Source organism: Haliotis rufescens, unplaced genomic scaffold, assembly GCF_023055435.1.
Source record: "Haliotis rufescens isolate VD_foot unplaced genomic scaffold, xgHalRufe1.0.p SCAF_25, whole genome shotgun sequence".
Lineage (NCBI taxonomy): Eukaryota > Metazoa > Mollusca > Gastropoda > Lepetellida > Haliotidae > Haliotis > Haliotis rufescens.
In genome coordinates, this window is record NW_025963946.1 from 1,051,641 (window position 1) to 1,069,743 (window position 18,103).

General features: G+C 43.9%; 1 protein-coding gene across 4 annotated transcripts in view; it reads right to left on the reverse strand.

Moving 5' to 3' along the window:
• Window positions 1-60: 60 nt before the first annotated feature.
• LOC124141354 (zinc finger CCCH domain-containing protein 13-like) overlaps window positions 61-18,103 on the reverse strand; it is a 44,607-nt gene continuing 26,564 nt past the window's right edge. For 2 of the 4 annotated variants that reach the window (XM_046509347.2, XM_046509343.2), the window contains 9 exons: window positions 16,903-17,182; window positions 16,340-16,496; window positions 15,300-15,383; window positions 14,211-14,302; window positions 10,921-11,042; window positions 8,462-8,634; window positions 6,917-7,129; window positions 2,895-3,082; window positions 61-2,631 (listed from right to left, as the gene is read on the reverse strand). In XM_046509347.2, coding sequence (XP_046365303.2) covers window positions 2,479-2,631; window positions 2,895-3,082; window positions 6,917-7,129; window positions 8,462-8,634; window positions 10,921-11,042; window positions 14,211-14,302; window positions 15,300-15,383; window positions 16,340-16,496; window positions 16,903-17,182 — 1,462 coding nt within the window. In that variant the 3' untranslated portion in view covers window positions 61-2,478. The remainder of the gene's footprint in view (window positions 2,632-2,894; window positions 3,083-6,916; window positions 7,130-8,461; window positions 8,635-10,920; window positions 11,043-14,210; window positions 14,303-15,299; window positions 15,384-16,339; window positions 16,497-16,902; window positions 17,183-18,103) is intronic. The other 2 variants (XR_007222840.1, XM_046509345.2) reach the window with 2 other exon arrangements.

Consider the following 18,103-nt stretch of genomic DNA (forward strand, 5'->3'; position numbering starts at 1 on the left):
ATCCAATCACCTAGGTGAGTGTTCACGATCAGATGTAAGCAAAACAAACAAATACTCAAGTAAAAGTTTTACATTTTATTAAAATGATACCATGAACATATTTCCAATCAGACGTTCACCGCTACTGGCTGATATACACAATCACCTGCCACACACTCTGAGGCATGACACTCACAAATACTGCAAAAATACTATCGAGCACTAAGAAATGAAGTCAGCCTATATCAAACAATTGGTACATTTCATGGTTTGAGAAAAGAAGCAATTTACATGGCATGAATAATAAATGGGTGTTTAAACCATGAATGTTCTCGTTCACACTGATGATATGTTACAATGATACGGGAACTGAGATCTCACAATGACTATGTACAACCCTCAAGGAGTATTTCTGGTATTTACTTACAAACATGACATCTAGGATAATTTCATCCATGAAAGCCAGCCATCACAATAAGATCAGAATACAAAACACACATTTAAGATGAAGCTTTCATCTCACGCAATGGCTGTTTAATGCTCTAGCTTAGAATTGAATAATACAAAACTATTTTATTAAACACATTCAAGCGATGCTGACATTGACATTGATCTGTTAGATGACCTAGACTGATAACATGACCACCACACAAGCTGGAGACGCTAAGACTGTCAGTAAACCTGTACCAGACTGAGCCCTAGGAGACAGGAGCAATCTCCATCTTGTAATGGACGCCTTGCTGGATCGGAAATAGAAATAACCTCTGATCCCACAGAAGGTAAAACATCTGACACAATAGACCATTAACAGAAATATTTTACTTCCACCAGATCAGCAACACACAGAGAAAATTACACCACAAATGAAAATCAACTGAAATATCTGATCCCACAATGGATCAGCAACTGAAATATAGCTGACACAACGAAATCAGCAAATGAAATATTGCTGACCCCACAATGGATCAGCAACCGAAATATAGCTGACACAACGAAATCAGCAAATGAAATATAGCTGACACAACGAAATCAGCAAATGAAATATAGCTGACACAACGAAATCAGCAAATGAAATATAGCTGACCCCACAATGGATCAGACACTGAAATATCTGACCCCACAATGGATCAGACACTGAAATATCTGACCCCACTAAGGATCAGCAAATGAAATATAGCTGACACAATGATGAATCAGTAACTGAAATACAGCTGACACAACGAAGGATCAGACACTGAAATATAGCTGACACAACGATGGATCAGCAAATGAAATATAGCTCAGACAATGATGAATCAGTAACTGAAATATAGCTGACACAACGAAGGATCAGACACTGAAATATCTGACCCCACAATGGATCAGACACTGAAATATCTGACCCCCAATGCATCAGCAACTGAAATATCTGACCCCACAATGGATCAGACACTGAAATATCTGACCCCCCAAAGGATCAGCAAATGAAATATAGCTGACACAACGAAGGATCAGACACTGAAATATCTGACCCCACAATGGATCAGACACTGAAATATCTGACCCCCAATGCATCAGCAACTGAAATATAGCTGACACAACAATGGATCAGACACTGAAATATCTGACCCCCCAAAGGATCAGCAAATGAAATATAGCTGACACAACGATGAATTAGTTACTGAAATATAACACAACAAAGGATCAGCAAATGAAATACAGCTGACACAACGATGAATAAGTTACTGAAATATAACACAACAAAGGATCAGCAAATGAAATACAGCTGAGACAACGATAAATCAGTAACTGAAATATAGCTGACACATCGCAAGGATCAGCAAATGAAACACAGCTGAGACAACGATAAATCAGTAACTGAAATATAGCTGACACAACGATGGATTGGTTATTGAAATATAGCTTACCAGATGGTTAAGCAACTGAAATAAAACTGAGACCAGGATGGATTCATAACTGAAATATAGCTGACCAAATGGTTAAGCAACTGTAAAATCTGACTCTTGTGGAACAAAAAAAACCAGTCACAAGTTAGCCCCCAAAGGATCAGCCACTCAATATATAATCCCACAATGGATCAGCAAATAAAACGAAAAAACACATGAATCACCAACTAAAGTATCGGAAACCACAATTGGCAAGCAACTGAAATATCTGACCTCCGTGAACCAGCAACAGAAATACAGGACCTCTGTGGACCAGCAACTGATAAATCTCACCTCAGTGGACCAGCAACTGAAATATCTGACCACTGTGGTCCAGCAACTGAAATATCTGACCTCCGTGGTCCAGCAACTGAATATCTGACCCTGATAACACCTCATAACACCTGATAACATGTTGGACATGACACCTCTGTTTGTGTCTCTGCCTCATCTATGTTGGACATGACACCTCTGTTTGTGTCTCTGCCTCATCTATGTTGGACATGACACCTCTGTTTGTGTCTCTGTCTCAGCTATGTTGGACATGACACCTCTGTTTGTGCCTCTGCCTCATCTATGTTGGACATGACACCTCTGCTTGTGTCTCTGCTTCAGGCCCCTTCTTGTCCGGCGTGATGTCTCGGCCCTGGCGGAACAGCTGGACACTCAGCTTGGATAGATCGGTGTCCATCACATGGCTGGGGTACACTGGACTCTGGTCAAACACCTGCTTCAACAAAATCATACTATCAGATGGTATACAGGGTATGAAAACAAATTAAATTTGCGGGAAAACTCAAAATGTTTTCCACCATGTTGCTGAATAGTTTGGTACTGTGTTCAGCTGAATAGTTTGGTACTGTGTTCACTGGAAAATATTTCGTGACAGATCAAGGCACCTTGCATTTACAGAGTAACAACATTACAACTGGTTCATTTACAAGCAGTCTTTGACAAATTATCAAGAAGCTGCTGTGTAACAATTCCCACCTTATCAACTTTACAAAGTCTCCTCCGGATCTCCAGGTCTTTGCGTGCACATAGTGCTCTGCGATGGGAGCCAATGTTCTTCAGGAGACTGGCTCGCTCCCGGAGTTTACGCAGAGCCGCACAATGGAAGGCTGCTACTGAGTCATGTAGAACAAACTTCTGGGATGTTTTCTCCTTGTTACCATCGGCTGAAACATCAATACTTTCTGTACTACAGTGGTAGACTGCAATCAGACCAGTCGGAAAAGTAAGGGTTATCAAATATTTGCTTCTTTGTTGTTTAAGGTCGCACTCAGCAATATTCCAGCTATATGATAGTAGCCTGTGAAAATTCTGGAGACCAGACAATCCATTGATTGAAATTTTGAGCAACGATCGGTTGCCATCTGAGTACTATGAGTGAGTGAGTGAGTGAGTGAGTGAGTGAGTGAGTGAGTATGTTTTACGCCGCTTTTAGCAATATTCCAGCAATATCACGGCGGGGGACACCAGAAATGGGCTTCACACATTGTACCCATGTCGGGAATCAAACCCGGGTTTCGGCGTTCTGAGTACTATGACACTCAATCAACCAAGTAATTGAGCCTGACCACCTGGTCTATGACAGTTATGACTAGCATAGGTTGCTGGGGACTTATTCTAACTGTGAATCCCAACTGGAAGTCATGACAGTTTGAAATGTTCAAAACAAAGCCAGACACTTACAAAAAAGTTACTGACAGCATTGATATTACGAAGAAATACAGTGTTAATACTGAGGATTTAAAACTAAGGCTAACATTTTATTTTAATAAAATATGATGTCCTCAAAAGAAGACGCACAGATGCCGAAGTTCAGCTCTGTCATACTAGCAATTTCATAGGAGAAGAAGTACTGGGATCACCATGAGGGTGACCCAGAGAGTAGTGGGATCACTATGAGGGTGACCCAGAGAGTACTGGGATCACTATGAGGGTGACCCGGGGAGTACTGGGATCACTTTGAGGGTGACCCATGGTGTACTGGGATCACTATGAGGGTGACCCGGGGTGTACTGGGATCACTATGAGGGTAACCCGGGGAGTACTGGGATCACTATGGGGGTGACCCGGGGAGTACTGGGATCACTATGAGGGTGACCCATGGTGTACTGGGATCACTATGAGGGTGACCCATGGTGTACTGGGATCACTATGAGGGTGACCCAGGGTGTAGTGGGGTCACTATGAGGGTGATCCCGGGAGTACTGGGATCACTATGAGGGTGACCAAGGGTGTACTGGGATCACTATGAGGGTGACCCATGGTGTACTGGGATCACTATGAGGGTGACCCGGGGAGTACTGGGATCACTATGAGGGTGACCCAGGGTGTACTCGGGTCACTATGAGGGTGACCCGGGGTGTACTGGGATCACTATGAGGGTGACCCATGGTGTACTCGGGTCACTATGAGGGTGACCCGGGGAGTACTTGGATCACTATGAGGGTGACCCGGGGTGTACTGGGATCACTATGAGGGTGACCCGGGGTGTACTTGGATCACTATGAGGGTGACCCGGGGTGTACTGGGATCACTATTGGGGTGACCCGGGGTGTACTGGGATCACTATGGGGGTGACCCAGGGTGTACTGGGATCACTATGGGGGTGACCCAGGGTGTACTGGGATCACTATGGGGGTGACCCGGGGTGTACTGGGATCACTATGAGGGTGACCCGGGGTGTACTGGGATTACTATGGGGGTGACCCAGGGTGTACTGGGATCACTATGAGGGTGACCCGGGGTGTACTGGGATCACTATGGGGGTGACCCGGGATGTACTGAGATCACTATGGGGGTGACCCGGGGTGTACTGGGATCACTATGGGGGTGACCCAGGGTGTACTGGGATCACTATGGGGGTGACCCGGGTTGTACTGGGATCACTATGGGGGTGACCCAGGGTGTACTGGGATCACTATGGGGGTGACCCATGGTGTACTGGGATCACTATGAGGGTAACCCGGGGTGTACTGGGATCACTATGAGGGTGTCCAAGGGTGTAGTGGGGTCACTATGAGGGTGACCCGGGGAGTACTGGGGTCACTATGAGGGTGACCAAGGGTGTAGTGTGGTCACTCTGAGGGTAACCCGGAGAGTACTGGGATCACTATGAGGGTGACCCGGGGAGTACTGGGGTCACTATGAGAGTGACCAAGAGTGTAGTGGGGTCACTATGAGGGTGACCAAGGGTGTACTGGGATCACCATGAGGGTGACCCATGGTGTACTGGGATCACTATGAGGGTGACCCGGGGAGTACTGGGATCACTATGAGGGTGACCCAGGGTGTACTCGGGTCACTATGAGGGTGACCCGGGGTGTACTGGGATCACTATGAGGGTGACCCATGGTGTACTCGGGTCACTATGAGGGTGACCCGGGGAGTACTTGGATCACTATGAGGGTGACCCGGGGTGTACTGGGATCACTATGAGGGTGACCCGGGGTGTACTTGGATCACTATGAGGGTGACCCGGGGTGTACTGGGATCACTATTGGGGTGACCCGGGGTGTACTGGGATCACTATGGGGGTGACCCAGGGTGTAGTGGGATCACTATGGGGGTGACCCAGGGTGTACTGGGATCACTATGAGGGTGACCCGGGGTGTACTGGGATTACTATGGGGGTGACCCAGGGTGTACTGGGATCACTATGAGGGTGACCCGGGGTGTACTGGGATCACTATGGGGGTGACCCGGGATGTACTGGGATCACTATGGGGGTGACCCGGGGTGTACTGGGATCACTATGGGGGTGACCCAGGGTGTACTGGGATCACTATGGGGGTGACCCGGGTTGTACTGGGACCACTATGGGGGTGACCCAGGGTGTACTGGGATCACTATGAGGGTGACCCGGGGTGTACTGGGATCACTATGGGGGTGACCCATGGTGTACTGGGATCACTATGAGGGTAACCCGGGGTGTACTGGGATCACTATGAGGGTGTCCAAGGGTGTAGTGGGGTCACTATGAGGGTGACCCGGGGAGTACTGGGGTCACTATGAGGGTGACCAAGGGTGTAGTGTGGTCACTCTGAGGGTAACCCGGAGAGTACTGGGATCACTATGAGGGTGACCCGGGGTGTACTGGGATCACTATGGGGGTGACCCGGGATGTACTGGGATCACTATGGGGGTGACCCGGGTTGTACTGGGACCACTATGGGGGTGACCCAGGGTGTACTGGGATCACTATGAGGGTGACCCGGGGTGTACTGGGATCACTATGGGGGTGACCCATGGTGTACTGGGATCACTATGAGGGTAACCCGGGGTGTACTGGGATCACTATGAGGGTGTCCAAGGGTGTAGTGGGGTCACTATGAGGGTGACCCGGGGAGTACTGGGGTCACTATGAGGGTGACCAAGGGTGTAGTGTGGTCACTCTGAGGGTAACCCGGAGAGTACTGGGATCACTATGAGGGTGACCCGGGGTGTACTGGGATCACTATGGGGGTGACCCGGGATGTACTGGGATCACTATGGGGGTGACCCAGGGTGTACTGGGATCACTATGGGGGTGACCCAGGGTGTACTGGGATCACTATGGGGGTGACCCGGGTTGTACTGGGATCACTATGGGGGTGACCCAGGGTGTACTGGGATCACTATGAGGGTGACCCATGGTGTACTGGGATCACTATGGGGGTGACCCATGGTGTACTGGGATCACTATGAGGGTAACCCGGGGTGTAGTGGGGTCACTATGAGGGTGACCCGGGGAGTACTGGGGTCACTATGAGGGTGACCCGGGGAGTACTGGGGTCACTATGAGGGTGACCAAGGGTGTAGTGTGGTCACTCTGAGGGTAACCCGGAGAGTACTGGGATCACTATGAGGGTGACCCGGGGAGTACTGGGGTCACTATGAGAGTGACCAAGAGTGTAGTGGGGTCACTATGAGGGTGACCAAGGGTTATTGGGATCACTATGAGGGTGAACCAGGTACGTCATGAAGCCAAATCAATCCTCAAAATCTTCTCAGGCCCAAATTACCTCCATCATTTTCTGTCTTCTCTGACTCGTCCAGCTGTTTCTGACACACAGTCTTGATCTTCTCAAACAGTTCATCCCCAGCATAGGCCCGTGAGACCCCAATCTGGCTGAATATACTGGCAGGGCTGAACCGCTGGAGAGCAGAACCCTTGGGTTTGGGCTTGGCTGCATCCTTGAGGCTGGACCAGTCGATGTCCAGGATGTTTACAATACCTGCAACAGGACACAAGAATCATTGCGGGCATGGAGTGAGTGAGTGAGTGAGTTTGGTTTTAAAGCCGCTTTTAACAGTATTCCAGTTATATCGCGGCGAGTCAGCTTAATGTGGGAGGAAAGCCCGAAGTGATGCAGGTCTCAGACGTTAACCACTTCGGTGAAACCCACGAGCACGGGTATGGTGCTGACAAACCTAGAAACATAATCGGGGCAAACCGGGATTCGAACCCACAATCATAGGTTTCTGGCGTGCCCAAGGGACAAAACTCTGCACAGCGAATCGCGGCGCCTTAGATGACTGGGCCACTCGTGCCCCCATGCGGGGAGAACTGGTTTCTTTGTTTAAAGCCACACTCAGCAATATTCCAACTACATGACAGTGTAAACTAAAATGAGCCATCCAATCAAATAACTCTCCTGATGAGTCCGGGGTATATTTCATGACAGAAAAGGGATATAATACTCTTGATAATGGAGGCTGCCTGATAACTGACTGGGCCTGGACCAGACAAGCCAGTGGTCGTGAATGTGAGAAACATCTGGGCCCACTTGCACAAAGCGATCTTAGCGCTACAACTATTGTAAGCCTATGTTAAAGTATGGGAGTTATGATCATCTTAACGCTAAGATCGCTTTGTGCAAGTGGGCCCTGGATTGACAACTGCTGTTTGCAATGTTGCATGTTGCCGGACACAACTAATTGTACTGTTTCTGGTGGATTTAGGATGACATTATTATATGTTGCGGGTCAGTTTCATTTCGACTTCAGTCTCATTATAATCCGATTTTAGTTCTCGCTATCGCTAAGCAAAGATCTGAGGACATCCCATTAAGGGTCATGTCAGAACGACCTTTCATCCGACAATCAGAGCGTCGCTTACCAGATCATGAAAGTGACAGACGGAATGTGTTTTCTAATCATGCAATTTCGAAATATTTAACAAAGGGTATTCCGAACGACAGTTACGAGTTTTATGATTATATCAATACAATCTAGGCCATCTATAAGCCATTCCATATTGTTCTTATCAGTTTTAATTTTTTTAATCGAGAATATGTCAAAATATGTTTCGAAGCGTAGTCGCCAGTTTGAAACTAGTGTCGTAAAGCTCGAGAAAGCTGCCTTCTGATTGGCTAATGTTGATTTCTTGTCAGTCATTTCATTGGTCGGTCAAAAGTTGCAAAAGGTCGTTCTGACGTGACCCGTAATGGGATGTCCTCAGATCTTTGTTTAGCGGTAGCGAAAACTAAGATCTGATTTTAATGAGATTGATTTCGACTTGTGATAAACGTAACGCTAAGACAAGAACTCCGACTGAGAAAACTTACTTGATTGTACTTCACCGTCATCTTCCATGAAGCCATCTTCATCTGAAGAGATCTGCTCATACTCGGGCAGGGCATCCATCTCATCCTCAAACTGCCTGTCCTTGTCCTGCCCGACGCCCGGTCCACCCTCCTCTCCCTCGCAGGACACCATGCTGCCGGACTCCCCATGCACTCTAGAGGGAATACACCTTGCATCAGTACGGCTCCATCAACACAAGAAAACAGCTTCATCCATACCCTGCCTTGCTTGCATACATGTAATTGTGAACAAGTAATTGTTATTTCTGTGAAAACGATTGGCACCTGTCTTAAACAGCTCAATACATTTACATGTGTCATGGAGAAAGAATGAAATGTTTCTCACCAGAAAATATAATGATCCTCAGTTGCCTTGGAATAGCATAAGATTAAATTTTCACCCAAAATGTCATCTGTACTGGTTTCTGATAAACAAGGGCCATAACTCTGTTAAATATTTTTTTGTAAAATGTTTTTTGAACTCAAGCCGTTAGGTGATTTTTTATCTCAAATTTCAAATTTGTACTGACCAAGTTTCTTATCACCCGTTAATTTGCCGGAATTCGCTGAAGGGTAAATATTTTCTGCACATAATATTCAAAAAAAAAATCTCCAAAATGATCCATGCACTAGAGGGGGAGCGCATTATACTCAAGAAAATACAGTAAATAAATGGCAACAGACTGTTTCTTCCTTGTTAACTGGAGTTCCTCACCAGAATTAACAGGGAAGCCAAACCAATCCCAGACAGGTGATTTGTAGGATGCAGCTCAAGTATCATGGTGACTAAGAGTTTCAGAGTAACGTTTCACCCTTATAAATCATGATACCCAGTGTGTGATAAAACAGATTGTTGGTTTTCTAAGTCATCATTAATTGATATGCACAATAGCATCTCAATGACCTAAAAAAGATACATATTGCCTTCAACATTTTTGAAAGCAATAGCATATTGTTGTCATGAGAAAGTTGTGTTGCACAAGTGAAAAAAAACAAGGCCAGTCCAACTCTGAACTCCCAAACAGTGCATGCAGCAAGTGTATTTTTTCAATCATTATTTGTTTAAAAACAAAGATATTTATAATTTTAAAGTATTTTAAAGTCTAAAAGTTATAAACACTTTTGCTTAATTTTAATTATGAGATTTCATGGTGAGGTGAAAGGGGGTTTAACATCGCGTTGAAAATAATTGCATTTATATAGCGATGTGCATGCATGTGTGTCTGCTTGTAGCAGTCTGGACTAATGCCAATTTTATAGTGCTAGCCCACTGAGATACCATGCCACAGTTTAACATGAATACCACACTCAGACACAGTATACTGACTCCGAGCTGACCAGTCCTTGTTTTAGCCCCTTAATGGCGCCAGACAGGGCAACAACAAGAGCCATCTTTTGACATCTTTTGGTATGACGCGGCCGGGGATCGAACCCCGGACCTTCCTCTCTACCAGTAGACTACAGTGACACAGATTAGAGATGCTATTTGATCATGACATCATGGTAACAAATGGTCTGCAAAGCTATGTGTCGGAATTTCATAGCAGCAATTTCTCCTCGGAGACATCGTTAGATCTCAGCCACCTGATACTCCGGGGGCAGCCAGATTTGGAGGATAAGGTAAAGTAGGAATTTTGCAGGATAACTAACAAGTATACCATGCACAGTGAAGGTTCATACAGATACGGAACACTAAAAGTCAAGGCCTATTCCAACCTTTCCAAGGCTTTCAACTGTCGTTTTTCAAGTTTTATTTTAGTTGGGTTATTAGCCTCAGCCTTTTAATATCTTAAACCCAGCATACTATATATTACATAATTAGTTGTAAGACCTAAAGAGCAGTATGAACATCTCAAATTTTCCAACAAGACTTATTTCACAACCCAAAAATAAATAAATAAAGTCTGTCATGAATTTTTCATGGTCTTTGGCACACAAATCACACTTAAACATCCTTGTCATTTTGTACAAGTTGTTCAAGCTATCTTGGTGATTTTCAAGTCATTTTATGGTTGGCACTTGATATTAGGCTTTTCAAGAGGCAAGGCCTGATGTCTGCATGAACTTGAGAATAACTTCCTTTTTTCTGTACTTGGGGGTGAGTGAGTGAGTTGGGATAAACGCTGATTTTAACAGTATTCCAGTTATATCACGGCGTGTCAGCTTAAAGTGGGAGGAAAGCCCGAAGTGATGCAGGTCTCAGACGTTAACCACTTCGGTTATGGGTATGGTGTTGACAAACCAAGAAACATAATCGGGGCGAACTGGGATTCGAACCCACAATTAATGTTTCTGGCGTGTCCAAGGGATGCAACTCTGCACAGCGAATCGCGGCGCCTTAGACGACTCGGCCACCCGTCCCCCCTTCTGTACTTGGACAGTTACTTTAATAACAAACACTTCAGAAAGACCTATCAGGGTTAATAACTCGCAACAGCTACCTTTCTTTGATGACTTCCAACATGTGATCCTGGCTGACATGTATCTTCCTGTCAAGGGCACTTCCCCGACTGCCAAGACTGCTTCGACTGGGACTTCTCTGGCGGCGCTCCTCCCTCTCGATCTGGACACAAGATGTCACCCTTTGTCAACTTTAACCACACACAATTCTTAAAAGTGATTTTACCAAGAATTTGGAAACTACTTAATTCTGATTGGTCAATCAGGATTCAAATCACAATAACCGCCTCTGGTCAAAACAGTTTATCTGAAAACAGCATCATTGCAAAAGACAGTATTTATAGAAACTTCCTTCTTTCTCGTTCACTGAACAGTGAATTGTCAGTGATTGATGAATCTACCAAATTGTACAATTGTACCCAATTCGTAATAGTTGTGATGAAAAAGCAAAATAATTCGTCCAAAGACCTACTTTCTTCTACAAACATTTATAGTTTGTTTGTTTGTTTGTTGTTTAACACCGCACTCAGCCAAATTCCAGCTATATGACAGCGGTCTGTAAATAATCAAGTCTGGACCAGACAATACAGTGATTGACATCATGAGCACCGGTCCACGCAATTGGGAGGCGATGATAAGCATTAACCAAGTCAGCGAGCCTGACCACCCGATCCCTTTAGTCGCCTCTTATGACAAGCATAGTCGCCTTTTACGGCAAGCATGGGTTGCTGAAGACCTATTCTACCCCCGATCTTTATAGGACACAAACAAATATTTTCTGCATGAAGTGATACATATTCATAATTGTAGTTTATCACATGAAAAACATTTCCACACTACAAAACATTTTTGCACATGTATCCAAGAACTTTTCCCCAAAAGTGTCATTGCAGTAGCAAGAGTTAAAATTCAACAGACACTGCCTTTTAGAAAGTGGTCAAATATATTTGGAAGTACACTTTCTTAGCAAAGAACAATTGCTAGTACTTTTTGTGGTGGAGTCAGAATAAGGTACATTAAGCACACAAAGTAAGCGACCAAACCCACTTAGCCACAGCTGACGATTAGCTGCCTTAGTCTGAGAGTGTGGGTTAGAATTCTGGATGGGACTCCACTCCAAAAAGTACTAGATTTTGTACTTTTTGAAGAAAGTGCAGGGTTCACTCTTGGAATTTTCTGACATGGACCCTTTATGTGAAAATTTCAAATATTCCAGAGGTACGCCTTACAGCACAATGTTAAAATGCCCCATTGTCTTTGGAAATGTGGGCCTTTTTTCAAACTTAGGGGCTAAAAGCACAAGGCCCCACCCTAGAATTATCCCTGAAAGTGTAAACCCTAATATAACACGTAACAAGAGTTACATGACTAAGAACTTGTAATCAACATAAATTGTCTACAGTGCACATAGAAACACCTACAAATGGTTTCTAGGCAACAATTTAGACATGAAGCTGGATCTTACCACATGCTTCTAACCACCAATACATTAGAAGTAGGAGGAATGTACAGGTCAAGGTTATCTACAAAGGACTTGAATGGACTGATTTGCCAAAAACGATAATCAAATGGTTAACAATATTATTTCCAAATTCAACTGAATAACACAAAGTTGGAAAAAGAAGTTGCTCATTGATGATTTCACATGGGGGAAGCTCATTAATGATTTCACAAGGGGACAGCTCATTCATGACTTCACAAGGGGGCAGCTCATTCATGATTTCACAAGGGGACAGCTCATTAATGATTTAACAAGGGAACAGCTCATTAATGATTTAACAAGGGGACAGCTCATTAATGATTTCACAAGGGAACAGCTCATTCATGATTTAACAAGGGGATAGCTCATTAATGATTTCACGACGGGACAGCTCATTAATGATTTCACAAGGGGACAGCTCATTAAAGATTTAACAAGGGAACAGCTCATTAATGATTTCACAAGGGGACAGCTCATTAATGATTTCACAAGGGGGCAGCTCATTCATGATTTCACATGGGAGCAGCTCATTCATGATTTCAAAAGAGGAACAGCTCATTAATGATTTCACAAGGGGACAGCTCATTCATGATTTCACAAGGGGACAGCTCATTCATGATTTCACAAGGGGGCAGCTCATTAATGATTTCACAAGGGGGCAGCTCATTAATGATTTCACAAGGGAACAGCTCATTAATGATTTCACAAGGGACAGCTCATTCATGATTTCACAAGGGAACAGCTCATTAATGATTTCACAAGGGGAGAGCTCATTCATGATTTCACAAGGGAACAGCTCATTAATGATTTCACAAGGGGAGAGCTCATTAATGATTTCTGAAGGGGACAGCTCATTGATGATTTCACAAGGGAACAGCTCATTAATGATTTCACAAGGGGACAGCTCATTAATGATTTCACAAGGGAACAGCTCATTAATGATTTCACAAGTGGGCAGCTCATTCATGATTTCACATGGGGGCAGGTCATTCATGATTTCACAAGGGAACAGCTCATTAATGATTTCACAAGGGGACAGCTCATTCATGATTTCACAAGGGGGCAGCTCATTAATGATTTCACAAGGGGGCAGCTCATTCATGATTTCACAAGGGAACAGCTCAACAATGATTTCACAAGGGGACAGCTCATTCATGATTTCACAAGGGAACAGCTCATTAATGATTTCGCAAGGGGACAGCTCATTAATGATTTCTGAAGGGGACAGCTCATTGATGATTTCACAAGGGGGCAGCTCATTTATGATTTCACAAGGGAACAGCTCATTAATGATTTCACGAGGGGATAGCTCATTAATGATTTCACAAGGGAACAGCTCATTAATGATTTCGCAAGGGGACAGCTCATTAATGATTTCTGAAGGGGACAGCTCATTGATGATTTCACAAGGGGGCAGCTCATTTATGATTTCACAAGGGAACAGCTCATTAATGATTTCACGAGGGGATAGCTCATTAATGATTTCACAAGGGGGCACCTCATTAATGATTTCACAAGGGGACAGCTCATTCATGATTTCTCAAGGGGACAGCTCATTGATGATTTCACAAGGGGGCAGCTCATTTATGAGAAAAATCTTGCCAAAAGCATGAGTTTAGGAAAATATTTCAAGGTTAGTGACGAGGTGCGTTCACTAAAATCTGCAACTCATTCCAAGTTCAGGCTTGTCAACACAAAAGGTAGCCTCACATGTACATGTATCCATCACTTCACACTCCAACATACATCATAAGGACTACAGGCTAAAGTATCTCATGCAGAAGAACAGAAAACTCATGCAGCCCCAACTGATCGGCCAAGTGCCACCGGCCGTGTCTACATGAGCCATACCTCTACCTCAGCCTGGTTCAGGATGTTGTCCGCCATGTCGTCCTCCGACCAGTCGCTGAACTGCACCGACCGGATACTCGCATGGTCCGACGCTGTGGAAGGAGAGAGTTTGCTGGCTATTAAGTTTGTTTGTTTGTTGTTTAACGCCGCACTCATGTGAATGGCAAAAGTGTCCAACTAACAAAGCCCTGAAATAATACAAACGTACGGCTTACTGTTAGAACACTGATAGAACAATCCTTAGATTCCCTGTTATTTTAGTTCCATGCTGTTTCTAATGAGTCAGTGTCGATTTATCTAACTTATCAAGAATAATATGAACCAGCCCATTGTTTTTTTGTGAACAGCAATATTCCAGCTATATGACAGCGGTCTGTAAATAATCGAGACTGAACCAGACAATCCAGTGATTGACATCATGAGCATCGATCCACGCAATTGGGATACGATGACATGCATCAACCAAGTCAGCGAGCCTGACTACCCGATCCCGTAAGTAGCCTCTAACGGCAAGCATGGGTTGCTGAAGACCTATTCTACCCTGGATCTTCTTTAGTTTGAAAAGGTGGGTCAGGATATAAACATTATGTGTTTTCAAATATTAGGAACCAACAGCACCTATCAACATTCTGATGCACCCTTTCTCAATGTGAGCTGTCACAGTAGTATTGCCTTGGAGTGCCAAGTTATGACACAAGGAGGGTTAATATTCTCTTTACATCAACACAGAGATAACCTTATTATTCCTTGTTATCATCTGGTCTCCATCTTCTTGAATATCTGAACATCTGAACTTGAATAATATCTGTTATACGTTGTTACACAAATACCAGTTTGCACATGTTTGAACCAGTCTAATCAGACCAGAACTGGCTATTAAAGAAACTGTGATGGGCCTACTTAACAGCAAATGATGTGAGGTTACTGTCAAGGATGGTGTCCCAAGCTTTGTCATACCTTTCTGCTTAGAAAATAACAACAAATTATATTTTGACTTCACAGAACAGACATTGTACTATCAGAAGACAAGACAATTGTTTCAACTCGCTGTCTCTCATTCACCCAACGCGTTATGGCAATACTTCTTACCTCTGTCATCATCTGCAAGGGAAGACTTCCCTCCAAGGGAGACAATTGCAGAAATGTTGTCTTCATCATACAAGTTGTCATCAGCTGTTGATCACAATGCACATAAATGTTAAATTCAACTTTGGGATGTAGCCAGGACGAGACAACCAGTGGTTGTTATTTTAAATGGGTCTTGGACAATCTTTGGGCACCATGGCCTTCCCCCTTCCAATGGAGACAATGGAAGAGAAAACAGTTGATCCCCCAAAATCCTGATAACCTTGCTGTTCTGGTATAATCAGTTTGACAAGGACATTCATTGTAACACAGTTTGGTCATCGCTAATGACAGTTGATGTTAGTTAAACATCTTACATTTACAGGTGTTTTTTATCACAAATTACATTTTCAACATATTTTATTTAAATTCCATTTACTTTTCAAATATTAACCTAAGTGACTGTCCCATTCTGCCCCAGCAAGAGTCCATATGCACCTGGACTTTGGGAGTACTGGACTAAAAATGAGTGAGTGAGTATGGTTTTAAAATACTATTTGCAATATTCCAGCAACATCACGCAGGGGACACCAGAAATGGACTTCACTTATTGCACTCTTGTGAGAATTGAACCCAAGAATTCAGCGTGACAAGCAAATGCTTTAACCACTAGGCTACCCCACTGCCCGGATCAAAAGAATTCTTTTTGATTGAGACTATCTCAGATTGGTTGTTGCAGTAGATTTTGTTTAAACATTTGTTATTCAAAGTGTCAATGATTTAATCTGTTGTTCATTCGATAACAACTGTATTAGAAGATATGGATCACAACACATATTTTGACCCAATGTGCCCCGGGCTCCCCTGTGTGTTACAAATGCACACATTACATACATTGATGTCTTGCGGATAATCAAATTTGACATGGTTATTTATGGTTTGGTCATCTTGTGACACAAGTATGTGTTATAATGGACCTGTTCTGCACTGTTAATATTAATTGATAAGGCTCTCAAATTGTCTGGGCAATCCCCGACCTGAGAAGTGACCGAGTCAGCACTTACCTTTCCGAGGAGCAGCAGGAGGTGGCTGTGGCTTCTTCTCCTCAGCCTCGGGAGGCGCTACTCCTTCTTTAGATTTGGAACTCGACCCCGACAACGACCTCCTTCTGGCCTTCCCCTTGTCTGCTTTGTCTTCATTCTTCTCCTTGCTAGGTTTGGGCTAGAACAGAATATCAGGATGTGCGAGTGAGAGGTACGTCTCTTTCAGCCATTAACACAACATGTCAACTTGATGTGGAAGTGAAGCAATGAGCAAGGTATGGATCATTATTGGGTTGAATCAGTGGATCCTAGCATGTCTAACATGTCTAAGGGAAACAACTCAACAGAATGAAATTGTGGCTTTTTAGACCATTAGGTCTTCTGTGGCCCCTCTTAAAGTAATGTCTGAGAAGCCAAGTTCTCCATACTAAGCAAATAGTTAGTCTAAACATTCGGCACTCTAAGCAAGAATTTACCAAATTATTGTTTGTAACAGTCAACAAGCAGATGTTGAATTTGAACAAACATAAACCTCAGAAATAAAATCCTAAACTCATATGTACCAGTCATATAGAAAAACTCACACTAATGCTACGACTTTTTTCGGACTTGCTTGGAGCATCAATAGATGTAGTGTCCTTTTTCCGTGACTTTTTGTCCCGGTCAACACTTCCCTTCCTGCCAGACTTGTCCTCCCTGTCAGATCCACTGTCACCACGGCGACGGGAACGCTGTTGATCTCGGTCCGGAAGACGCCTGCTGTTGTGACTGCCTCGGCTGCGAGATGAACTAGCTGGAGAGACCTCACGCAGACGCTTGGGGATAGGAGATAGTGGCAGTTCCTCCTTGTCAGGGCCTCGTTTCCTTCAGGAAAATTAATTGTGTATAATCTGCCACATGTGAGGACATTGAAGGATGATGGCTAATAACATACACTAAATGCATCTACTGATCTAAAGGCAAATGTATTTCAGTTAACTCATGGTCCAAATAAAGCATTACCGGTATCTTAGGACACTGGCTCATATATGTAACCCATTTATGGAACAGACCCGTGAAGATCCGGGGTAGAATAGGTCTTCAGCAACTCATGCTTGCCGTCAAAGGCGACTATGCTTGTCGTAAGAGGCGACTAACGGGATTGGGTGGTCAGGCTCGCGGACTTAGTTGATGCATGTCATCATATCCAATTTGTGTGGATTGATGCTCATGACGTCAATTGCTGGATTGTCCGGTTAAGACTTGATTATTTACAGACTGCCGTCATATAGCTGGAATATTGCTGAGTGTGGTGTTAAACAACAATTCTACCATTAATTTGGAATTTACTCGATTCTGATTGGTCAATCAGAGACTATTTAATCACAATAAACCTGATTGAAACTCTGATTGAAACAGCTGGTTTGACAGCCGCATCACCGCGGAAGCTAATATTCATAGAATAGGACTATTTTCCGTCATTGTTGGTAGGCATATTTAAATAATTATATCTACAATTACAGGTTACTAAATGCACAGATACGGTTACTACAATATTCAAAGGATGTGTGGCAATACATTTCATGCAGGAAACACGACAGAAATCAACAAAGGGAATGTATTTACGTTTTGGAGACAACACAGAGCTTGGAATTTTGGCGCTTTTCTATTTTAGACTGTGATGTAATATCTTTTGCGTCACAATGAGCGATATGACGTCTTAATGGTGAATTGTGATGTAGAGCAAAAGCCTTGCAAAGCTTGCTTTGTTTACTTTAGGGATGCCCACCTCATGTTAGCTTACCA